This window comes from Poecilia reticulata, linkage group LG23 (assembly GCF_000633615.1).
Source record: "Poecilia reticulata strain Guanapo linkage group LG23, Guppy_female_1.0+MT, whole genome shotgun sequence".
NCBI lineage: Eukaryota > Metazoa > Chordata > Actinopteri > Cyprinodontiformes > Poeciliidae > Poecilia > Poecilia reticulata.
Genome location: NC_024353.1, coordinates 9,391,802 through 9,417,823, shown reverse-complemented (window position 1 = coordinate 9,417,823; position 26,022 = coordinate 9,391,802). Strand labels below are relative to the sequence as shown.

The window sequence follows — 26,022 nt, the reverse complement described above, 5'->3', positions numbered from 1 at the left end:
ACAGCTGTGCTCGCATGCTAGGGTCCTGCTGTGCTTTATAAAACCCTAATGTTGAAAGAAACAAGAGTAACACACACACACACACACACACACACACACACACACACACCCACACGCACACGCGCACGCACACACACACACACACACACACACACACACAAACCAATCCAGCTTAAGTCAAGTGTTATATACTCCCTGGCAATCAATTGGCGCATAAGTAGATGGGGTTATAAGAGATGCAATAGTCAAACAAGTTCCTTGATGTCCACAGTGACTGAACAAGAGTTTGGTGTTTATTTTCTGTAAGTTCTTATGCAAAACCCAGCTGTTAACTCGCAAATTCCAGTGGAGGATTCTGGAGCAGTCAACCTTTGTTTTTATGAAGCGGGAGGGTCAGAGGGCCACCAAGGTCAGCTTAGAGTTCAGCACACACACGCCCACCAACCCACACAAACACACGCCACCTCAAAGCTTGCTCACCTTGTTGTGCACTTGATGTGTTTTCCTCCCTTCCTTTGGATTCCCGGCAACCGCTTGGGTTGCAAACGCAAATACAGACTTGCACAAACCCGTGGACAGAGTGAACAGTAAATAGGATAGACATTTCCCGGTGCTGCTGCGTCCAAAAATTTCCCGGGTTATGCAACAGAAAATTAAGACGCATGTAAATGAAGAACACAGCGATGTTTCAGGGTCTTCGGCTGGCCTTGGAGAGGCGCCCTGCTGATCGTAATCAGCTGTTTTTCTTATTTTTCATCCCCCCCCCAATGCCGTCAGCACCATTCATGTGCTGACGGCTCCATTCAAGGTAAATGGAGGCAACAAGGCTGCGACGTCTCTGGGTGGCCTTGAGGTTTAACTTTAGCAACACTTCTCAGAATGAGGAATTCATCTGGACTTAATGACGTGTAAACGTTTGACTTTTTAAACCTAAACCTTGAGTTAAAAGTGCGATAATGGAACCTGGTGACACACATGGATTAAAAAAAAAAAAGAGAGGGGTCCAAAAGAAAAAAAGAATGGATAAAATGCCTCAAGGACGCAAAACCGCTTCATTTTCATTTAAGAAAAAATACGGAGTTGTGTATATTTTCTGACTTCAACAAGAACACAAATTGCTCGCTTTTAACATTTTCAGCAAACATCAACTGAGAGACTGAGATTCACACTGTAATCCATCAATTGAACCCAACTTAACATTACCATTTTTTTCCTCTCTCAACACTTCTCTAATAACTTGCAAATGTCAATAGTGAGTAACGTGCAGGTGGAATTGCTGCAACTGTTAAAAGATTGCACACAAAAGCTAAATATTTTCTTGGCTCTAAAATGTCTCGTCTTGCGAAGTGCTGCTTTGAGATTTCAAATCTCCTATTAATCCTTTGAAAGGTAGAAGTGCCCATTGTTGCACAAGTAGGAACTTCAGAGTGATCCTTTAAATCTGACTGGATATAATCTTTAACCGTGAAATTATTTGCTAAAGCTGTACCATGATGACAAATAACTGTCCAGTGCATGCCAATAATAAAATATGTGCATTATCAGGCATGAACTAGCTACAATCACAGCTCAATATGTACGCAATACGTGCATATAACGTAGGTGTCCGATGCTTGAAAATGACTTATAAAAGTGTGGGAACAGCAAACAAAGCTAACACTTGTATCCGCAAATAGCACACTCGTTGGATCTTTGAGAACAGCTCATGCTTACAGTGAATGTGTTTGATAAAAAGGCTGATTTTTCTCATTTTAGAACGCACAATCACATTTCTATTTAAGTGGCTCCGAGTGAATGCAACACGTCGAAAAATAGCCTCTTTTGTTGGCGTGTCCTTGTGGGAGAATCTGACTCAGTGCCTGTGAAGCTGCAAGTAGCTGCTGCTGTAGTTGAAAAGAGACAGCTTAATGTTTAAACACTCTCAAGAGATGTCAAGTGATTAGCATCAGTTGGGTTTTTACCCCTGTACTTCGTTTTGTACTAGTGCATATTCCATATGATGAAGTACAACTAGTTGAAGTTGTGTCCAAAAAAAAACAAAAACATGCAGCTGTAATTGCAACAAAAGATGGTTCTATTAAGTCCAGACAGAGGGGTTGAAAACGTGTGCACACCCAACTGTTTTTTTTTTGTAAAAACTTATTTTCTTTCCATTTCACAAATTTTGAGTTACTTTTTGTTTGTCTGTCCCAAAAAATCAGTTTTGCAAGGCGCCACAACTGTTAGTTTTTCCTATATTGACACATTCTGGCAAAAGGCTGATTTTAGTCACTGGGCAAACATGTGGACTAAAGGAGAGAGTTCAGCAGTGTGGACTGATAAGAACTGAGACACATAAATAATTGTGTAATTTTGGAGCAGTGTTTGGCAACCCCGACTGTCTCAGAAGCTCAACCTAAAACTAATTCAATCATGAATGGGTCTGAATAAGAATATACAATCAGTCAGAAGAAAATTTACTGCTCTGAATGCTGTGCCAAGATGCACAGACACACACACACACGGTTTGTGTTGGTTAGCATTGATCGGGTCGGTGGTTCAGACCCTGAAAAGTCCCGTTGGGTTGCTATAGTAACTGGAGCCAAAATGCTGCAGCCGTCGAGACGGCGGTGGCAGCTTCAGCTGGCACGCCTTCAGCGCACGCACCCCCAGCAAACAGGAACAGACACAATAAAAATCCCATTTTAGAGTAGTTGAGGTCTGGTGCACAGCATAGACTGAGCACCAGAAGATGGTGGTGTGGCCTGGTAAACCCCCACTTTCTGCCTCCTGTTAGGCCCATTTTATATTCCAGAGAAGTCACATTGACAGCTGGAACTTCCACACAACGATGCTCTGCCCAGGTACAGCCAGCACTGCTCTCACTGCCGTATTCCCACCGACTCCATGTTTTTTGTGTGTCTGTCGCACATGCCAAGCGGGCACACAGGCATGGGCACATAGCAACACACTGGGAACACTGAGGCCTGCTCCTCCTTTCCCTCAGGGTCTTAGTTTGGAGCTCATTGAGGGAGAGGGAGTGATAACCAAAGCTCAGTGGCGAGCTGTGGCCAAATAGTGACAGCACTAACAGCGTGGCAGGTCTGAAGAATTGAAGAATGTCCCTTTCTTGTGTTATCACTGATGGGCAAGGGGCACATTAAGTAGGGAAGCTTTATAAATCTGGAGGAGCAGCAGAGACCTACAGCTCAGGTGGGATAATTTATGAACAGAAAAACTTTCCGTCCAGCTTCAATGGAACTCAGGAAAGAATTTGTCCAAACTGTAAAACGTTCCTCTTTGCACATATTTATGTCGGTTTTGTGAACTTGATGTTTTCTAGGATGAGTTTCACATACATTTTGCCTTTGATTTGAAAAATTATTTTTTAATCAACCACGGTCTTGGCAAGATGCTCCGGAGGAGCACGGCGGACAGCAGGGAAGCGGGTGGGGATTGTCCTGTCAGACCGTCAGTTCCCAAAACCACATGCACTCAAAAAAAAAAAAACAGCTTTGTGTGTGAAACTGTAACTGCACACATGCCGTTAGTGCAACCTCAAACAAAGTAAAACACGTATGGGGTCCAAATGACCCCATCTATAAGACCGCGGGAGGGTTAAAACTAAAACCAATAACTCAGTATTTACTGATGAGTATTCATTTTCCTCTCAACTAAATGTACATTCTCTTTTTACTGTGGTTTGGAAATAATGTACAAAGCACTTAAATGCATTCTTTTACAGCGACTGCACAAGTTTTCAAGCTATCAAAGAGAAGTAGACTATACATACCAGCCCACAGTTACACAGAGCATTGGCTGCTGCATATTCATTTATCATAATCTAAACATTTTGGTCACAGCTGTGGGAAGAGGTGGTAAGAGTCCAACAAACCTTCTGAGTCATTTGTAAATTTATATTTCAAGCAGACGGTATGATTCAGATGAGCGTGGCATGTAAAACCAAACAGACCGTTTTTGTTTTGTTTTGTTTTTAAATGTAACCATTCACACCTTTTCTGGCATTAGGTGAGGTTCTAGAATCACACGTGAGTTAAACTGAGCCTCACGTATTTCAACATGCTATCTGACTTTGCAATAAGGATGGATTAGCTGAAACACCACATGATGCTGTCCCATTTTGTTGCAGAAATGACTTAGAAGAGACATAAATCTTCCTTACCTAATTATGTACTTTCAATCTAAATAAAACTAAATGTATTATTTTTATGCCATTTTGTGATGATGGATGTATGAATCTGATGCTTAACACACAAATCAATATTGGACGTGCATAAATTGTTCTTCCATACTGCTGATTGTTGAGAACTGAGACCATAAAAGCAGACTTTTCACTAAATGTTTGACCTTCTGTTGTATTCTGAGTTTCTGCTGAATATTCTTGCACAGAAAACCCAATTTTTCTCCTGTTAGCTCTGCAAACTCAATATCTATAGCTCTCAATATCAGTAGCCACTGCACACAATGACAACCAGCATTGCCAAACTTTCATTGAGATGGAGGAAGGAGTTACACAAACGCTATGTCAAGTAGGATTCATAATGTAAAGTTAGCTTTTTAACATTAACCCCAATGTTAAAAGGTAAAAATAATAATTTGATTATCCAGATTAAAATAGATTCAGTTAATCAAACCAGAAGCTTTTTGCTCTCTCTCAAATTCATTGAAACTATTTTGTAATTATTGAAGTTGAATTTCTAATGTTTTACATTTGTCTGGATTTCAATTTCTTTTTTTTTTTTATGGTTCACTTAAGTTCAAGTTTGATGACGATGCACAAAACAATACTTTTCTTGAGTTTTTTGGTTTTTTTTTTTAAATTCCAGCCCATCCAGGCTTTCTACAAAGTGGCTACTTGAGGTCTGTATAAACAAAATATGTAAAATGCAGGAGACATTAATGTCGAGCTTTTGAGCTTCTGCAAAGACAATCAAGTAGCAAGTCTGTAAAAAAAAAAAAAAAAGCTCCCAAGAGAGTTTTTTGTTGTAGCTCAGCAGTCCTGCTCCTGCTCTCAAAGCTTTGACAACCGCACACACACATGCTTTCTAGGTAACAAGCACACTTTCTAAGAAGAGCAATGAATATTCATGTATACACTCCAGAGATAGTCGCACAGACATGGCATGAGTGTCTCATTACATGTGTGTTTACATGACTAAATCTTTAAAACAATCTTCTTTCATCGTTAACAATTCCAGGCTATAAAAAAAGGCTTGAAACCCTTTTCTCACTCATTTACATACTGGAGGAGCTTGTAAAGAGTCCCGCCACCCCCTTCCTCAACAGCATAAACACACTCAGAGTGTAACACAGTGTAGTTGTCTCTCTACGTTGGGTAACTTCATGACTCCAGTAAACAATCTGTTCCAGCTTCCATGGCTGCCAATAAACACACACAGCAGCCAAAACCCAAAAGTTCACCGCTGTATAAACCTTCTGCTACTGATGGTGTAAAGCCCACATGTGCTTCGTTTAGACGGCCGCTGCTGCGTGGAGACTCTGCTTCAGAGCATGCACTCTGCAAATCTCAGTGTGTATTAAACTTGTCATTTCCATTGGCAGCGGCACTTACACCCGCCCATGCTGTTGATTGATGCAGTAATCGTTAACATATAAATGGATCCCCAGAGATGGACCAGAGGAAGCACCGATTACTCCTCCAAAGCATGCTAAGAGCAAATCAGGCTGATGGTCAAAACACGATGAGGTCTAATTTGCTTACCGTTTCAGTTTTTTGTATCTTAGTCTTAATTTTAACTATAAAAGTGCCACTGCAGTACAGTCGTAGGGGAAATGTGCAGAACGTCTTTGAATAAACTTCATAGTGTCCCTTTGTCATTCAGGGGGGAAAATAAATACAGGTTCTTAGAATTTTTATAAAATAGATGAAACAAAATATCTCGTCTATGTTTTAGACAAAGTCATATTTCTGACAGGAACGACTAGAAAACGCGGCGGTAAATTAAGCATATGTGTGTGAAAATAACTATGGACTCGTGAAAACTACTGGAATAAATTAGTTTCACTGACACTCGTGTATGAAATAAAGTAAATATAAACTGCAAGACATAAAACTTTTCTATAATTAAAAGGCTATTAAACATGAAAAATGCATAATAACACATGTAGAAAAAAATCCCTACACAAAAGTCTGATTTTTTTTTTTTTTTTTAATAATGAGAGCTTATACAGGTGATGAAATGTTTGGTTAATAAAAAATTAGCAGCAAGCTTTGAGCACTTGCTTGACTGATGTCCAAGTGCATTTCAGATGGGGAAATAGTCTGTCTCTTACAGTACTTATAAAATGGTGATTATCAGCTTTCTAGTCATTTCTTCGAGTTAGGTTGTCAACCAGGAAAAAAAATAAAATCGTTACGAAGTTACATGTGGTCAGTTACCATGGTCACCTGAGAAAATGTAGACTAAAAAAAACCTCTTATTACGAGTTTCCCAGCATTTAAATGTGCTTGACCCTGCATCATCACACTTATGCAGGAGCCCCTGGTGTCAAATGAAGCATTGATACATATTTTACACCACGTCAAGGCCCTACCAAATGTAACGGCCAGTTGTGTCCAACGCAGTGGGGAGGGAACTGGTTTGATGAGGCTGCAGCCTGCTGGGAATCGGGTCAATTTCTCACCAGTGGCCTCTCAACCAGCGGCTCTAATGATAAAAGATGAGCCACAGTGGCTAAACAGATAAAGGTTGACAATTTGATGTCAGTTAATGACGAACATGAAATTATTTTACTGAGTCTTCTACGGTCTTCTGTGCTTTTGACACTTGTGTGTTCACTGGTGTTTTCACTTTTGTTCCCCATGTCCAGTTAGCCAGTCCGTAAGTAGTGAGGCTCTTTTGGCTCTGAAATTGTTGTGGAGGAAGCATGCATGGGATCCATCTCGTCTTTGTCATTCCCTAGCAGACGCTCATGAATTTTGCTTGAATTTTTGAATGAATTGTACAGTGTATTTATAGACCGTGTCATGTGATGTTATAGTAGGCATTTCAATCAAACAGAGAAGCAGCAAAGAGCACCATGGTAACTCTGTAGGAACTGCAGAGATTCTCCGCTCACGTGCAAGAGCATGCAGGACAAATATTAGTCATGCACTCCACAAATATATGGTTTTAATATGAGAGTGGAAACAGTAAAACTATGAATTTGCAGCAAGAAGGGCTTAACCTAAGTGCATGCCACTCTTATTTGGAAAAACTTTGGAAAACGTGCATCGTTTTTCTTGCGATTTGTGGTTGTAAAGCGACAATGTGAAAAGTACTTTTCCAGTGCATTAGCATTAGATGAATCAAGATGGCTTTTCTCCAAAATAAATGCTTATTTTTATGTCTGCATGACTTTTTTACTCTTTCACGTCGCAACTGTAAATACAAATTTGCTCTTAGTCATCTCGGCTTGCTAAATAAGGCTCTTTTTTTTTTGTCTCAGCCATAACATGGTAAATTGTCATTATCGTGTTGCAAAACACAGATAATCATCTCTGCCACAGCTCTTGTATGCATACACTTACGCCGTCAACAAACTGCTCACTATCCCACATTCAAGGTTATCATAAATTTGACAGAAAATGGGAGCAATTGCAAAGACAAGGAGGAGGGCTCCTGTACTACTTTAGAAGGCTAACAGCTGATAAATTCATCAGCTGAAAAAGCGAGCTTGTGATGACAATAGGTCGCAGGTAACGTTGGAATCATGATAGGACTTTCTGTCTATGTACTCTACACCATCCATTTCCATAAACCAAGGCCGCTGTCGAGCTTACTGACTGGAAGACGCTTCATACGTTTCGCACACTTGCTGAGAATCCAGTGGGGAAAAAAACTGTTCTAAGCTCCCTCTCTCAAATTCACATGAAGAGATTTAAAAGTGATTCAAATTGCCGTTAGTTGCACAACAGAATCTCGGTTTCATGTTATTAATCAGATTTATAGTCGAGATCAACTCCTTCCGTGTTTTCCGGTGTTCTGCAGGGCTCTGTACTCAGTTCTATTTTATTTATATTTAGCTGCTTTTTGCCATTTCACCTTTATGTATTACACTGCCCAATTAACACCAATCCTAGAAATTAGGGACCACAAAAATAACATAAAAACATTTCCCTCAGGACAAGTTATGAATCTTTGGGGATCCCAGCTGGTGGTCATTTTACAGAGGATATCCTACAACCTCTATTATCTAGAATAAACCAACTATTAACTTAATACTTTCATATTTATAATAATTTTTATATAACTTCTGAATTCATTCACATTTTAAAAGCACTGACAAGTGAACACATTTAAGCCTGCAATGCAAAAATGTTTAGAGTTTGAGGTTTATGAGGAGCTATGTACTTTCATACAACATTTAATGATTAAAGTCATAAAATTTGAATGTTTTGGATGCTTTTGTCTGAACTTGGATCGCATAGCTGTAAATAAATCACATGAAGTATTTGGCCCCCAACTTCAACCCTATGGAGTCTTTAATAAAACGCCGTGCAGCAGACGTGAAAGCATTAGCAAATGAGTTGAAGATAAACCAAAGTCTCCACATTTCAAACAGCAAATCTAGCCAAAATCACCGCTGGCCAACTAGTTTCATTTAAAATATGTTGTCTTACATTCATAAAGTACAACAATTAAACCACTGTGTGGCATAATCAAGTGAAATCTGCTTAAGCTCCCATTTTGATCTTGGGATTCGCTTTGCTCTCAAACTTGTGAGTCTTAACCCGACATGTTGCGTACAGATCCTATCCAACACTATGAAACAAACTACAACCATTCTTACTCATTAATGCTTGCATTGTTGGCATATTTTCCTAAAGAATGAGGTATGAAACAGACATGACGTTTTAATGTTTAGAAGCAGGTTTAAATCATAAGCCATTTTATTATTTGTGAAAAATTCCAAACAGAGAACAAAGTCTTTTTAAAAGAACAAACTGTACCTGAACTCGGATACTGGAGAGTCTTGAGTTCAGTATGTTCAGGGGAAAGAAAAAAAAAACACTTGCAGCATTGCGTCATTTGAAACATCCACAACAAAGCCCCTGGTAAAACCAAGTCTCTTGATGTTTTGTCTTAGGAGTAATGCACTACAAAGTTACAACTATCAGTACATATAGTGAATGCACCTAAAGGGTAATCTTCCAAGCTAAAGCGACAGATAAGAGCTGCTATTTTGATATTGACAAAAACAAAAACTTTCTAGAAAAGTACAGTACGGATTGCACAACCAAATTAGAACCTGCCGCAGTGGGTCAGCCACGGTCAGATTGCAAGCCGGCGCTCAGACAACTGGACAGTGAGACCTTTTAGAAAGGTCAGAAGTTGAATTGAGGTGGCTAAAGATAAACACACGCTCTTGCATACACGCACACACACACACACACACACTCATATGATCCTTATGAAAGTAGAACTGCTGAGTCACAGAGAAAGAGCAAAGGTAAGATATTTCTGGCTGCTCTAACAATCACGTGCTACACACGCACTTCGCTTGCATTCCTCCAGATGCACAACAACTGTGAGCGGTAACTCCTGACCGCCACAGAGGTCACTGTCCTCAATAACAATGTTTGAACTGTTGTGTTCCAGCAGCTCTAAACTACTGTGACCTCTGTGCACAGTGTGCAATCCAGATACGCAACTAATCACTTCTTAGCTACAGATTGTAGCTTGAAGGTCAGTTGATAATTTTGTACTAGTATATGGCATTATGATTACAACGCACACTTACGTTCTCCTGTTAGTTCGGCTCATCTGGATATGATCATTGTTTTTACCAGTGAAAGCTCTGGTATTTTGAGTCACATCTTTACTAAGTGAAACTTCAGTTCCTGGTTAGTCTGTTTGAATCAAACTGATTTGATTGTCTATAGAAAGTCCAGTTCTTTTTGGGGAGGCGTGAATGTTCAATCGAACTCTGATGCGGACCAAAGCTGCAAACTCTGGTCCGCTTAAAAACGTAGGTCTCAGTTTTGTTAAAGTGAACCAGCACCTTTAACATAAACCTCACAGTAAAACGTGTTAGATGCAGGATTGAGCTTCTCTCTTGCAGAAAAAGGGAGGTTGGTCAGAGTTGATGGAAACCATCTCAGTCTGATAATACATTCATCTATAGAGTCAGAGCAACCCTTTCTTTCCACAAAGCAAAGAATGTTTAAGAAAGCTAATCCACTCTCTTCACCTTAAGTGATCTTGCAACACTTTATGGTACAAGGGTTTACACATTTGTTACATGTGAGAGCTTCAAATAGCTGCTTTATTTACATTCTTAAGGTGATTAGAGGTGTTTGTTCTTAACTGGGTGCTGCCTGCTTTGCTTAACAATGGGTAATCCCGTTTTCTGTGGTACACATGTGCATGTGGGAGTGTGTGTGTGCTTCGCTTTTGAGTGGCTGTGTGCAAGCTTATGTGTTGTAAGAGCCCTCACATGATAAAGTTGTGCCAGTGCATCCGCATGCACAATCACATTCCCATCATAGTTTGCATTTATAATGGATGATTATCAAAGAATGCTGTTTTTTGTTATTGGCAGAAGCATGTGACTTGAAAGTAAGTAGGCTCATGTGTTGACCGAGGACGACAGATCAAGTGGTGGCATGATGCGGCTTTGAGTAAATGCTTTAGAAAAATATTGTGGTTTTGCTTTGCCAAGGGCCATCAATGCATTTCTGCACCGACACAGCTGATTCAAATGGCTCATTGCCTCAGTGTTTATTTACGTTTTGCACATACCCAAAGTTTTCCGCCATTCATTTGACTCTGACTCTGATCTTTATCTGGTGCAGCTAAACCAGATAAAGATCTAAAGAATGCGGATCATTGCACTTTGACGAATGAACCTGAACTTCACTGGTTTTAACTTACTAAAGTCTTGGGATCAGATGGTTCTTTCAATCTTGTACGATTTTACAAAACTGCTGCCATACTCTAAACCATTTCCATAAAAATATCTTCTTTGGTGCCAATTCCAGTCCGAAGATGCTTAATTTTCTTCTTAATAACTCCAAACCAATGCAGAGTTCTTCAACAACCATAGTCACAAATAGCAAGAACACCGAAGATTGATTTGGAGAAGCAATAAAAGGGTAAAACATCCAAGAAGTTAATACTTTTTGTAGCAGCTCTTGATTCACTCAGCGCAGTCTCGACAAGCGATTTTCAGCGTTTTTATTTCGTCTTTGATGCAGATCATCATAATCACCATGATGATCACCTCAGTCACAGTGAAAGCTAAAATATATTTGAACATTAGAATACAAAATATGGACTTGCAGTGCAGACGACAAAACAAAACGTAGCTGCGAGGTACGTTTGTTTCATTTGTTTCTTTAAGTGCCAAACACTTGAATCTTCCTGACCGTTGTTTTCAAGCCATTCATTGGTACAACTAAGTGCTGCCAGCTTTTATAAGGCATGCCCCTCTTTGGCTACGGCAGCCCGTGAGGTACGTACACAATAAAAACAAACAAACATTACAAAGTACAAGTACCATTAATCAAAACAAACATCTACAAACAGTCTGCAACATTTGGAAATTCATTTCAAATAATTTAGAAAATTCGTTTTCAAATACTTTACAAATTCGCCTTAAACAATTTATTTTAAATAATTGACTATCCGTTACACTTTTTATAGGCACTGTACTTCTACTGCTAATTCAACCCAGTAAATTATAGAAAAAACCCAAAATACATTTATTCTGCAATCAGGGTTATGTCAGTCCACAAGAGGAAAAAGTCTTTAGAAGCAACACGCCCCTCCTCAGCGCTATAAACAGATAAGGATAGTTATACACAGCATGCTTCTGTGCATTGCTTTAGTATTCACGTGCCTAGTTTGAACACAACCTGAGTCTCTTTGCGCGCGCGTGTGTGTGTTGGCTCGGCTGAGTTGAGTAAGCCCCATGACGCTCAGCGCGGTCATAAGACACAAGTGCAATGGCAGCGATGGGTGAGTTGACAGAGGAGGGGGGTGTGAGCGCAATCTGAGGCTGGAGGATTTGACATGAGAGGAAATGGGGCCACAGGTGGTCAAGTGGAGAAGAGATGGAGCGGAAAAGGGAAGGTGGGGGAAGCCGGGGGGGGGAGCCGTTTGGAGGCGAACCGGGAGGAATGAGGCAAGAACGATGGTGAAATAATATTCAGCCTCAGAAAAAAAATAAGAAAAAATAAGAAACCAATTTCAGATTGATCAGGCTGTTCAAGTTGGGAAGATTGATATCATGGAAGTAGGGCACATGTGAGAATAGGAGGCAAGTGATGAGGTAATTGGGTAGTGGGGAAGAGGGGGTGGGGGGCGAAGAAAGCATGGGCTGTGAATTTCTTTCGAAAACATTCCTCTATAATGTCATAAGGTAGGAATCTGGCAGTTGTTTGCCGTGGATGTGGTCAGCGTCCCTGAGGCCCATGATGTATGAGGCAGCATGTGAGGGGTTTCTTCTTTTAGAGGCGTAACCTTATACTGTATGTGTTGTTAGCAACTTGATTTATGGACTATGTGAGACCCAAGCTCAGCTTTGATGTCTGATGCAGCTGTCTGGCTCTGTCAGTCGGTGTCCCAGTCTTTATATCCTTTACGCCTCCAGCTATACCTCGTGATTCCTAAATAGAGCTTGAACTTTGTCCTGAGCGAGGGGTTCTGGGGGCTTCTGCAGAGTTGAGTAGGAAGGCAAGTAAAGGAGGAGTTTGATGTAATTTGGTGCTTTTAATATTGAAATTTATGACTTTTCCAGAGAAAATATGCAAAATTCTAATTTAGTTAATCAGTCCAGGTATAAATAAAAAAAACATCCCTGTTGATTTATTAAAAAAGAAAGCTTTGCATATGACAAAAAAATAATAAAATACAAATATTTCCACAGTCGAGGTTGCATTGAATCTGTATTGACTTACACATGGAGACAAAATTGTAACCCCACCATTTAGGATCAAAAATCCCACAATTGCCACTTAAATAACTTGAAACAGACAAAAGCAATAATAAATGAAAATGTACTGAAAATTAACCAATGAAAATCAAGCACTGCTTTTGAACTGTGGTTAAAAGAGGATCACTAAAAAAAAATAATGAAACAGGCCTGGACAAAAATGATGGTTTGACAGTGCATTGTTAGGTCTGGCGTTCATCTTCCTTTTGACAAAACTCCAAAGAGTCTTGTATTCTCAGTGCAGTTTAGGTCAGGTCTGTTTGCAGGCCAGCAAGTGATTCAATGTTTATTAAACCACATTTTGGTAGTTTTGGCACCGTGTTGATCCCCGTCGTGCTTGCTTTTCCAACCACACTTTTTCCTTTCACAAAGCTTTCTGATGATAAATTTGAGTGAAGCAATCTAAACAGCCAACTTCTTTAGCAATGACTTTTAGTGGTTTATCAATCTTGCGCGGGGCGTAAATAACTGCGTGCAGAACAACTGTAAAGTCAGCAGACTTCCAAGGTTGGGTAGGCAGTAACATAAAATGTCTTCAATCTTTAATAGTTGGTCTTCTGATTTACAGAGAAACTGAAACACAAGTAAATGCTTATGGGTGTAATAAATTCATAAAATATGAGTTCTACTTTTTGAAACAAAAAAAATTCTTGAAACAAAGTCAAACTTATTGCACCTTTGTGCATTCAATTAGATTTAGAGGTGTGCACCCTGTGGCCGGTTTAAAACCCCGTTTATTTTCTTGTTTATCTCAGGCCTCCTCCTGTTGAGTGCAGGTGACAATGTGAAGTAGTTTGCGCTTCATTATTAAGATTTTCACATTGCAAAACGATCAATGCAAATTAGAAATAAAAAATGGAGGAGACTGATAAGATGTGAAAAGTAGGAAGGGAAAAAAAATCTGTCTGCCACAAATGAGAAGAGAGGAAAGAGGACAAAAAAAAGAAAGGGAGATGGTGGGTGATGTGGCGAGTAGGGGTGGGGATGCAGTCGGAGCTGACAGGGTAGTGTGACATTTTCCTGTGAGGACAAATTGTTCACAAAAAACAACAAAGCAGTAAAAGAGAGAGACAGCGTGACACTGCAGCAGAGAGTCGGCTGCAGCGTCCGACGTTTATTTTGTTGTTTGACTGCTGAGCTCTGCAGCCGCCTCAGAAGCTGCAGCCTAATCAAAGATTTACTAATTGGCTCAAAAGCGCCACACTTCATACATGTCTGTTCGGCGCTGCGCTAAAGCCATCATATGTGCTGGATTTGTCCAGACGAGATAAAAAAAGAAAAAAGAAAAAAAATTGCCGCCATCTGTCCACCGCCATATCTCGGTTAATCTGCTATTTTCGTCCTCCGAGCTCTCATAATGTGAAACTGCGGCGACGTAAGAAGGCGGTTATCCACTTTCGGCTGGTTTACTAACCTCTTTTCCCAGCCATGCTGTCTACTCATCCTCTCCTCCTATCCCTGCCTCTCCCAGCGTCCACTCCCTCTGAGGGTTTCTAAGGACACGCCGTACTCGGTGACCTTCCGTCCCGGCTCCTCGCTCATCTCCTCCCCCCACTATTTTTTTTTTTTTTTTTTGCTTCACTTTCTGTTTCATCCCCCTCCCCTGCATCTCCTGCTACTCTTTTCACCTGCACTGTGATTTCAGCTTTCCTGCGCACCTCTTTTCTATCAGCCTGCGGCACTGTAATGCAAAGCGGCACTGCATAGCTGGCATGCCATAGCCGAACATCTGGTCTCCAGGAAAAAAAAAAAAAAAAAAAAAGAAAGAGGCGCTTCTCTTTCTCGTAAAGATTAACAACAAAGAGGAGCGAGACGGTGAGTAGGGCCTTGTACAAAGGTGTGAGAAGAGTCAGCCGTCATGAAGAGGTGAGCAGGAATCTCTGTGTGCATATATGCACACACACCCATATGTGCACTTGTTTGTGCAGCCGAGGGGATAAATTAGGCACTGCTCTCATGCAGGTGTATGTTTAGCCATGAATGCAGCTATTGGCACCAGTTGGTATTTGGCATCTTCCTGACAGAAGAATCCCAAGAGGAGGTCAACTCACACACACACACACACACACACACACCCCCACACGCACACACACACGCACATATGGTGGTATCAGGGTGGACGGAACGCAACAAAGGGGAAAATTTGATTCCTGTAAGAAAGATTTTTGGGGTTTTTTGCACCAGATTTTTCTGTTATGTCATTTAGTTGAAACCTTTGAAGCACAAATAAAACACATGTTTTATTTTGAACATGTCGAGCTTCAAATAGAAGCCAGATATGGTAAATCTGGACAATATGGCTGAAAATTAAAATTATGAAAGGCCACTGAATCACAATCCCATCATCCTTTTATTGTTCCAACTACGCATCCAAACAGACGTCTCTACAGACGTTGCAGTTGATGCTTCACCAAAGGCCGTTGCCATCAGCTGTGCTTTCTTTTTCTTTTTTTTATTAGCTCCCTCTTGTGACAACGCCGTCGGCTCCCACCGCTGAATAAACTTTAAGATTGATCCATAAACGCCTGCATCTATTATTACTTCCATAAACAGTTGCTGTGTGACGTCAACGTTTTTCTTCTGCGTATACGCTGGTTGCTTTGGGGTTGTAAATCGCTCACACACACAAGGAGTCTGATTGTGGTCGCATTAACGGCCAAAAAAAAAAAAAAGAAAAAACTTAAGTCACAATTGCTCCATAATCCCATATTATTCTTCACCGTTCGTAGTGGTTACCTGGTTGATCTGGGGTGTAAAATTGACAGGTCAAAGTGGCTAAGTTTAAACTTTTTAGCGTGGCTGGGCTACATTACCAAACTGGTTACTATTTATTATAAAAGAAAGAGCAACATGTTTCTGTTGTAAAGGTCACTAAGAAAAGTTTGGACTATGAAGCTAGATTTTACATTTTAGTGCTTGAAAAACACTGAATCCTTAAAAACGTTGACATTTTTGTTAGCTTAATATCAAAATTCAACTGTTTTTTTGGGTGAAAAGCTGTACAGGATATTCAACATTAAGCTGAAAACCAAAGCAGGCGTTGCTCTGGGAGTTTATTTGTGTTGTGGTTGGCATACACGCCGACTTTCAGCCCCTCCGACAAGGAGAGCCTGTCTATCAAATCTCAAAATTTTATGCACACTTGTCTGCATGATTGGCGGATGCTGCGCGAAGAGCAGAGGTGGGCTGACAAGTGTCACGTTATGAGGGCCTTTGGGAATTTCCATAGGAGTGGGATTTGGACTTGAGAGCTGGAATCAGAAAAGGAGTCGGCAATCAAAAGCAGAGGAATGAGGGGACGCTTAGAGGAAGGGGGTCTACAGGAAGATGAGCAAAGACGAATCTGGGTAATAACATAGTGGGTGATCCACTGTGCTGCTGTGCTGCATGGTTTGATGCAGCCCCCCTGAGAACCATTTCTACAACTTGCACGTACAGTCGCACAGACACTTGCAGCATGTTATGAATATTGCTTCACATTGTGGAAGCTGTTATGCTGATGCATGCCAGTTACTCAGCCTCCGGTGTCATAAGGGCGTTTGCAGTTGCAGAGGAAAAGCTGCAAGACTCAACTATGAATCTAAACAACAGCTTCTTAAGTACGGATGTGCATTTGGCGTCAACTCTGACGTCTGTTTTTGCAACTTAAGTGTGACCCTGTTAGTCCCCCTTCACTTTCAAACCCTGTTCAGATCCGCTGCTGCCACGAAATGTAAATCAGTTAGTAGACTGTGGAAAGCAAAATCTTATCAAGTCGTTTTGGTCTAGTTTCGAGTAAAAATCTCTTCGTACACTTGAAATAAGATAAAACTAAGATTTTTGCACTGGAAACTGGATCAAAAGTACTTGGTAAGATTTTGTGTTTTTGTAGTGTAAATGACTTTACACACAGTCCAGAGGACAATTTCCTATCTTTATTTGGTTTTGTCCATTTTCACATGACTTAGCAATGGAAAGACGGCAACGCAGTGAACTGGCCACATTCAGCCATTTTCATTTGGCATACAGTTGAGCCCAAATTTAATAATACCCCCGTCAAATTTTGAATGAAAATGATCTTCAACAAAGATCTTTGTTTCAGTTAGGACATACCTGTACAACTTTAGAAATGTAAAATAAGTATCTGCTTAGAAAATGTATGTATATATTTTAAAGGCCATTTCTTATTATGCAAGTATATTTTTTTGTGTTTTTGTTTAACTGAAAATTAAATCTAGCCCTCTATGAAGACAGAGGGATAGATTTCATTAAGCGGGCGAGGCGGCGCCTGCAAAAGGCAAGATGCAACAAACAAATAAAAAAACATGCCCACATACACATCCACTGATTCCCCTTCAAGTGATATTACTCTGCAATATTCCCATGTCGCCCATTTAGTCTTGAGTGCTTATTAGGAATTGGGGAGTATGTACATGAAAGCAGGTGAAGAATGCCAGCTTAATGATTTCTCAAATAATTCACTAGGTTTTACCTAGCATATTTAGATTGGCCCTTTTATAGAACACTTACGCTGCAGACATGCAATAATGTATGTAATTTGATGGGTAGTGATGTCTTCTGCTTCTAACCATGATTAGAATCGAGTACTCCACAGCTGTAGTAAACGCCAATGATTGACAGAACGATGTCATTTGGGAGAGGGTGTGCACATTTGCATGTACATACCGTGTTCTCGCAACAAAATGTGTCATTAAAAGCCTTAAAGGTACTTCATGTTGTAAAAGTACAGTACTTGTACTGGTTGTGTTTGAAATGCTTTAATCAGTTCAGATGGCAGCGATGTTGCCTGCTCTTTAACATCGGTATTTGTGTTTGTGTCTTTTTCTCTCTCTCTCTCTCTCCATCTTGCTGATAGTCTGAGTCGAGCCCTCCACCCCCGTCTGACAGCTTTGGCAGCTCGTCAGGTCGGCTCCGTGAACACGCCAATCAAACCCCCGTCCAGGCAAATAAGCAATTAATCATTAGCATCCGCAAGCAGCCGATGAAATGAAGCCAAGAAGCTGGGGGAGGGGAGGGTAAGGAAGAGGTATAAGGGTTCACTGGGTTTGTTGGAGACCACGCCCTCTTCTCTCTCCCTCACACACATACACACGCGCGCGCGCACATAGCGTTCCCTGGTGAATTCTGCTCTGGTGACTGTGTAACAAGGGGATTATCGTCTTAATAAGTCAAAGGATGAATTATGGAATTGAGAGAGAACTGGGCAGCATCTGTTGGCTAACACAGCAAACTAGTTCCTTTAGCCTCTCCTCTCCACTCACAGTAACGCCGGTTAGTTGACTAATCTATGAGTCAAAGGTTATTTCTTTAATAAAAACACAAACACGCTAAATTCTGCCATTGAAACCAACTGCAGCCACTGCTTAGCATTCGTTTCTAGCCAAATATCCGCTCTAAAGGTTACTCCTGACAACTGAGCTGCTGTTATCTTGATGAAAACCGACAACCAGGAAGACTCCAGGATGTCTTCGCTCGAGGCCACGTCCCACACATCGCCCTCATGTCTTCATTCCCTGTGTAATTTTGTCGCCCTTTGTGGATTAAGCAAATGAGTCAGAATATTTGACTTAATTAGTTTTACCTTTAGACGGAGCCGACCTTGCCTTTCAAACATTGGATCAATCTTTCCATGCTGCACTCAACTGGACTGGTGAGGCCTCCCGACCGGAGAGCAGATCATGGAGAGATTTGGCCACGCAATATTGTTTTTAGTTGTGTTTAACCTGAATTTAGCTCCACCTATGAGTAAAATAAAGAATTTTTGCAGAATGATGCTACATACACATTTCACTGTAGAGATAAAGTGTTTGGTGGGATGTGTGTTGATAGCTTTTCAACATCAAGTACTACCAGTACAAATGAGGCACGAAAATCAAACTGATTGATCTGTTTATCTTATATTCAGCCATATAGAAGGGTTTCCATACTTCAGAACAGGTCCTTCATGTTTTGACATCATTTGCATCTTCCTTTTTAAATCTATGCATTTAGCTCCATCCAACTCTGAGCATGCTCCTATCATCCCCCATGATTCACAGTTGGGTTGTTGTGCTCAAGGTAACTAACATACAGCAATGCTTTTCTACCAAACACTGTTCTTTACATGAAGGTCGAAAGTTATTCTCAGTAGACCAGAATAACTTCCACATGATGTACGTGTTCCCTAAAAGTCGAGGCAAAATATGTAATCAAAATAACTTTAGACTCGATTAAAATATTCATTAACCAACAAAGACGAGACGCCCTCTGAAAATTCAAAAATAAGTGTACAAAAACCAAGCTAGTAGAGCAGGACAACTGGAGAATTCATTTGCTTCCAAAGTCTCCACATACCATTATTTTCAACTCTTTGTAATCAAGTGAAGGCTTCAAGTTTACGGTATTTAACCTCTTAATCAACACATTGAGTCCTACTGTTGTCTGGTTGCAAAAACCATGTCATCAACGCGTCACTCCAACCCATGAAGAAGAAATCAGCCAGTGGAAGATTGTGACTACCACACTCGGCAACGGAACAGGAGTGTTGACTTTGACCTTTCTCACCACATCTGTCCTTTTCCAAATCACTGGAGACGCTAAAACGGAACCTTTATGACGCCTTTAAGTGTTTTAGCCACTGAAAAGCTAAAAGTGTTGGATCAGTCTGTTTAACTGGTGGACGTTTATCAAACTAGAGAGCAGTTCCTAGTTTCTTACACAGTCATTTTTCTCTCTTTTTTGGGGGGTGGGGGCGAGGTTGAGCAGAATAGTCTACGTGTCTTGAAACTCTCATCTCAACCGTCTCAACTTCCAAAGATCAAACTTTCGGTTTGTACAAACACCTGTGTGGGCGTTTGTGCGTTTTACTACCTTCACTCATGTCTTACAATCAAATTTTATACCCCCTTATCATTTCCGCTCTCTGTTTACACACGGCCAGATGGAGATAACGGGTTTACTGATATCATCTCTCCTTCCTGGCGTGTCTTGTAACCGGTCCAGAAGGGTGGATTCTCCTTACTTGCCGTTCCCGGATCTTCTTTCAGTAGCCGAGGTGCCCAGGTCAGCCTCAGACCTATCTTATAGATAATGTCACATATCCAATTACATTCAGGATGACTCCATTTAATCCTATTGGGAATTTGATTATGACAGTAGGGGGGAAGGGTAATATTTTTCTGTTGTGACTGGAGACAAAGAGGTTAATAATGTCGGCTTAAGATGAGGGCTTTTAACTAGATTAAGTCCAGAAAGCCATTGGAGAGAAACTGGTTGCTCTGACAAAAAAAAAAAAACTAAATGAAAGGTAAATATTGGGAAATACTTTATACACAGGATCATGAAAAAAGTATTTACGTCCACTAAACTCATTACAACCAAAACCATATTGGGATGGAATTGTATAAAATGTGCATCAAGAAGTAGAAAGTGCAAGGATACAAATACAGCTGCAAACATGTTGGACCACGACTACCATCTTTGCATATCGTAGACTGAGGTGTTTCTTCTTTGTGAAACATCTCAGTCAAAGTCAGAATGCGTTGTGGGATATTCATTTAATATCCCTCAATGCATCAGAAATTCTGATCAAGAATTTCTGATCAGAAATTCTTGATCAGATTTAGATTAGGATTTTGACTGGGCCATTCAAACACATGAATATGAAATGCATTGTAGCTCTGGATTTCTGTCCCAGTGTGACCAAGAACCAACCACTGGTAACCCTACCAGACTCACTGAGGTTTCCTTAATAAAGAAATACTCCTTCATTGTGTGAAACAATGCACCCATCTATGTCATAAACGGTGACAGCTCACTCTCCAAACTGCCACAGCTGCTGCATACATATACAGTAGTAGAAGCCAAACATGAAAGGTTTTGCGTCTGAAAGGAGGTGGCAGATTCATTTCTCCCAGAGTCCTTTGGGGATTATCTAAACAGTGGGAGGGAAGTTGCATGTGTGTGCCAAGTTCTGTTCTAAGCCCCCCACCTCTTCTCCAAAAAAAACAGCAGCATTGTTACGAACGTGTGCGTACCCTCCGTGTTTTACGCCCCAGCAGCGAGTTGCAACAAAGCACCTATCAAATGCATGTCACCTTTTCTCTAAACGTCCCGATACGTGTCACTTTATCCGAACGGCAGGGGCGGCTCCTGCAGATGCTGAAGAGCGATAGCAGGCTCTATCTGCTGTAAAACACAACACTACTGCCAAGTCCTCGGAGTAGGAATATCTAGTCTATCAACACAGACATAGAGGCATGCAAAGAATGAGGCTTTGACAGACAGACAGACAGACAGACAGACAGACAGACAGACAGACAGACAGACAGACGGCCTCTGGTTGATATCAGATATATGGCGATGAAGCCTGTAGATAAGGTGTGGCATTTCTGGCTGGATGCGGAACAAAGTCTTGCTAAATTCCAATCAGGCTGCAGGGACGGATCGGAACAATTTGTGATGAAAATTGGAGGCTCCCTATGGGTTTTTAATCTTAGAAGAATACATAAAGTTTGATTATTTTATATTGTGTCGATATAGATCATCTCACTCAAATTCAATGGATCATTTAATGCCAGCTATTAAAAAACATCTAATCCTGATAAAACGTGGCAACAGTAAGGACAAATGCTCTCTCAACAAAACAAAACAGAAAAAAAAAAACACCATGCGCAGAACAAGGTTCAGCATGAGCGATCATCATTTCTTGGGTGTTGAAAGAACAGAAAGCCGACTGAAGAAAAAAGAAAAAAAAAAAACCGAAGCACTGGGCAAGGTATGTCTTCTATATATATATATATATATATAGACATTAAAACTACTGCTGGCAATAGCTAATTAATGCACAAATTGAGAGAAGAAAGAGTAAAAGCACAGTAAAAAAAGTGGTGGGTACTGCATGTCCTCCAGCAACCTAAACCAAATGGAGCCAATTATGCAGTTTTGCAGCTTGTATACAAATATAAGGATTTTTTTTTACTGCACAACTCACTCTGGGTATAGTTGACAATCACACAGTTCACAAGCAGGTTTTAGTCGAGTCGAGCCGAAACTGAGACCAGGACATCTTATCTGCAACTTCGGTCTGAAACAAAGTGTAATTCAAAAAGCCAAAACTGATTAAATATGGCTTTCCTCATCACTCAAATTGTGACATTTTTAGCAAGAAACATCAAGGATCTACAGACATTACGGATACTTAAAAAGGTGATGTAAAAGGAAATCCAAAATGTCATTTGTGTTTTCTAGAATCTGCCACCTCCGGTTGGCTTGACTGCAGCATCGTTTTAAATTTTTGTGGTCCTGTCTTGTAATAAACGTGATTAGATAAGTTCTTCATAAAAAATCTGGTCATGCTTTTTATCCTCAGATCTACACACTGTTTTAATCATGAGTATCATTCCTGAGAAAAGGAAACCTTAGTCATGTTAAATCCAAATGACCCCTAAACAACCAGTGACAAAGTAGAAGCAAAGGTCAGATAGTGGCTCATTGATTCCCTTATCAATACAAGAAAGATGAAAGAAGTAGTGACTCTGACATGAAAAAAAAAGAAACATATTTTGCCCTCACCGCCCACAGAGCAAAGTTTAAATTTGTTTGCCGGCTTCCGGACGTACTTTGCTCTTTGAGATCAAAACACGTCAGGCCGTCATCTGAAGGAAGGTTACAACACCATATCTGAGTTACGTTTTTTGTTTTTATTGAACACTTTGAGCTGTGACACGTCAGGGACAGCTACGGCTCAGGACTGTAGAGGCACTCCCTAACGTGTTCACGCTCTCGGTGAATCCGTCTCTGGATCCGCAGCGTTCAGCCTGCGGCCACATGGCGCAGAGATTAAAATATGTATTACGATATACTTCAAATTCAAAAAGGAGGAATTCAGGTAAATCCCCTCCCTGTATTTTATCTTTTCTACATGTATTTTTCCCCTCTCTTCTCCACTCTGCTGCTCTTCGTCTCCCTGGAGCAAAGGGGACAGCTGCTTATGCCTGATAAACGCCTGGCATTTGGCACGGCGAGAGATGGGAGATGGGGAGCAAAGAGGAATAAAAATAAAAAAAGAAAAGGCAAGGAGTGCGGCACATCGATCGAAACAAGGAGGTAGTGAGGATTAAAGAGCGAGGGTTTTCGAGGGTTTTTTTTCTTTTCTTTCTTTCTTGGCAGTAACCGCCACGAGAAGCAGAGAGGAGGGAGGGGAGAAGATGAGGTCTAATCGTGACCTAGATTCCTAGACGCCCAGACATAATGGCCGGGCCCTTACCCCATGTGAACCCCCCTCTCTTTCCCGTGAACTCCACCTCAGTCAAAACAATAACAGAGAAATGAGGGAGCTGTTGGAGGAGACGAGGGGGCCCCAGTTTGGGGTCGGTTCCAACCCACCGACCCTCAGATCTCCTCTGCACATGCACAGCGCTCGGCCGCCCTGTCATTAACTCCCAGCAGCTGTTGGGACCCAAACTTCTGGAAATTCCTGGAAAGACGACTCGAGGAACGCTGGGCCAAATGTTTGAGTTAGCTCCTACTCGGGGCTTTTGAAGTGTGTCGAAGTTCATTCAGTTCTGCAGCCTCTCCTTTTCCAGGAGGAGAAGAGGCCTCCAGGTAATAGACGGTACAAAGTGTGGCTACAAAATGTGGTTTCACTCACAATTTAGGTAAAGCTAAAAGGAGGACATTTCTGTCAAATCAGTGAAACTCACTTTGGATGTTCTTTTTTTCTTCATTTTCACAACTTTTATTTGAAGGTTAGAGCTTTTATTAATAAATATAGATCTTAAAGGCAGTTGAAAATGTAGGGGAAAGAATGGCAGAAAAGTGATGATTTTGCATCTTGAATGCAAAATTCTGTCCTCAACACATTAAAGTGAAAGTACGTAAAAGAAGTATGTCTACATATTTGTTGAAACTGTCACTATGTCGTGACAATACGAGAATCTGCAGCAAATTCAGATCCTCTGCCTTTTCTAGAAACGACCAATCAGAGCCAGGAGGAGGGTCTTAACGCTGCCAATCACACATGTGTATTGTGCAGCTAATCTCCCCACACTCATCAAGTTCTTCCTGATAGCAGAGACTAGTTAGCATAGCCACTGATCACAGCAGATAAACAGTTGTCCTGGGACAGTAAGTTGTTTCTCCCCCATTAGCACAGAGCAGTCCATACAGGAGGATGATTGACAGCACTGAGATGCTCTTCCTGGCACTGATTGGTTGTTTTTGACCGCTCCCGGTCAAAAACAACATACAGTGGCATTTAAAGGCATTCTGTGGTGAGAATCCAATTGTGACCCACCTATAATTTGAAACACTAGAAATGTAGCACCTTTCAGATATTCTCCATTTTGCAATTCATTAGCTGTGCTTTTATTTCAAAAAATTAAAATAAACATTCAACTTTGCTACCTTTATATTTTACAAGTTCATGTTGACCAATTGAGTCATGTGCTATAAGGGACATTTTCCTTCGTGACTTTGCATGTTTGTTTATTTCCCTCCAAGTTCGCTCTCTAAATTTATTCAAAATCCAGATTGCTTATCTGTGTATGAAGAGCAAAGTTTTGCCTGCGTCTGGTTTTGTTTCACCTCTCTGTGTACTTGTTGTCGTCTCCATCTTATCTTGTACCTGCCGCGGCGCTGGCGGTGTCAGATCCAGACAGTTTGATCGGCGATGTCTCACTGGGACAAAACGCGTGACCCCGAGGCTGTCGCTGGGATTTCTCTTACTGTCCCTGTTGGAGATACAAACACACACTCAGTGCAACACATTAAATAACCATTCTAGAGCTTTGCTTTTTGTTACAGAATTAGCTCTTTAAAATTTAGGTTTAAGGCATAAATATATCAAACAGAACTCAAGAAGAAAAAACATGTAAAAAGCAGATAGGTTTAAACTACTTCAGTAAAAGTAGTCTTTATACATCAAACCATTTACCATCATGTTCTCGGTTCTAAGGTCTACATAAAGGTTGTATGGAAGACAATTTGTGTCAAGTTAAAGGCTCTCAGACTGCAGCATGTCCCATAATTGAAGAAACAGCCACGTTAATCTCAACACTTCAGAACCGTGTTGTTCAAACGACTAATTGCCGTTTACAAATGGCCTGAAACAGATGGGATATGGGCAGATCACAGGGATATCTGAGAACCCAGAGTCAGCGGGTTGATTTGAGTTAAACAGAGTTTAGTTGGGGAGTTAGTGAGTGCAAGCGTGGGAGGTTTGTGGGTTCACTGTGCAGCGAAAAAGAAGGGAAAAAAAAAAAGGATTGTGGGAAAGGGAGGCTCATCCCATAGCCACCAGCGACAGTGACCAGCCATTGGATGTGCAAACTGCAATCATTTCAAATAGATGCTGTGCATCCATAATAAGCATTTTGCACTCACACAAAGTGACAATTTGCACGTAAATACCACCGCTGGACAATATGGTGGTCTATTTTTATTTCTGGCTTCACAGGGGAAAGGCTGAATTGTTGGGAAGAAAAAAAATATGGATAAGTAGGGAGAGAGGAGCTTTATCGCTCCATAGACTTTCAAATTCAAGTCTGGTTGAAAAATAAAAAGGTAAGCAGTACAGAAATTGTGCTCCAACTTGATCAAGAGTGTACTTTAACCCCATCTCAAGCCATGTCATAGACCTTGCTTTTATATATACTTCTAAGAGACTGGCTATTAGAAAGTAAAGGCGACTAATGAATAGTGGGAAGAGAGGAGGGAAACAGTCCAGCTGACTTGTACTGTGAGAACATACAATTACCCTGCAGCTCATGTGTTCACCGAAGGCCCAGGGATTGTTGGTGTGCTCCAAAACAGCCCAATCCTCCCAGTCAGATGGCGTAACAGCTCTAAATCTGGCTAAAAAGCAACTAATATAACCTAAGTGCTAAATATAACACAATACAGCTGGGATATAAATAATCCACTTCCTCTCTTTGTTCTATGGAGAGAAGAGGAGCGACTAAAGAGCGTGGGAGACGGAAAGGAAACGTGGGGCGGGATTGCATTAAATAAATTGGAGAGAAAGACTGTGGTCGGTCAAAAACAAAGAGCGTCGGAGTTCTGACACACACACACACACACACACACACACACACACACACACAC

General features: G+C 40.9%; 1 protein-coding gene across 2 annotated transcripts in view; it reads right to left on the bottom strand.

Annotated features, from left to right (window-relative positions):
• The window catches only part of LOC103459513 (protein phosphatase 1H-like), a 136,409-nt gene that overhangs the window by 105,303 nt on the left and 5,084 nt on the right, over positions 1–26,022 (bottom strand). For both annotated transcript variants that reach the window (XM_008401133.2, XM_008401134.2), the window contains exon 3: positions 24,545–24,650. In XM_008401133.2, the coding sequence (XP_008399355.1) occupies positions 24,545–24,650 (106 nt within the window). The remainder of the gene's footprint in view (positions 1–24,544; positions 24,651–26,022) is intronic.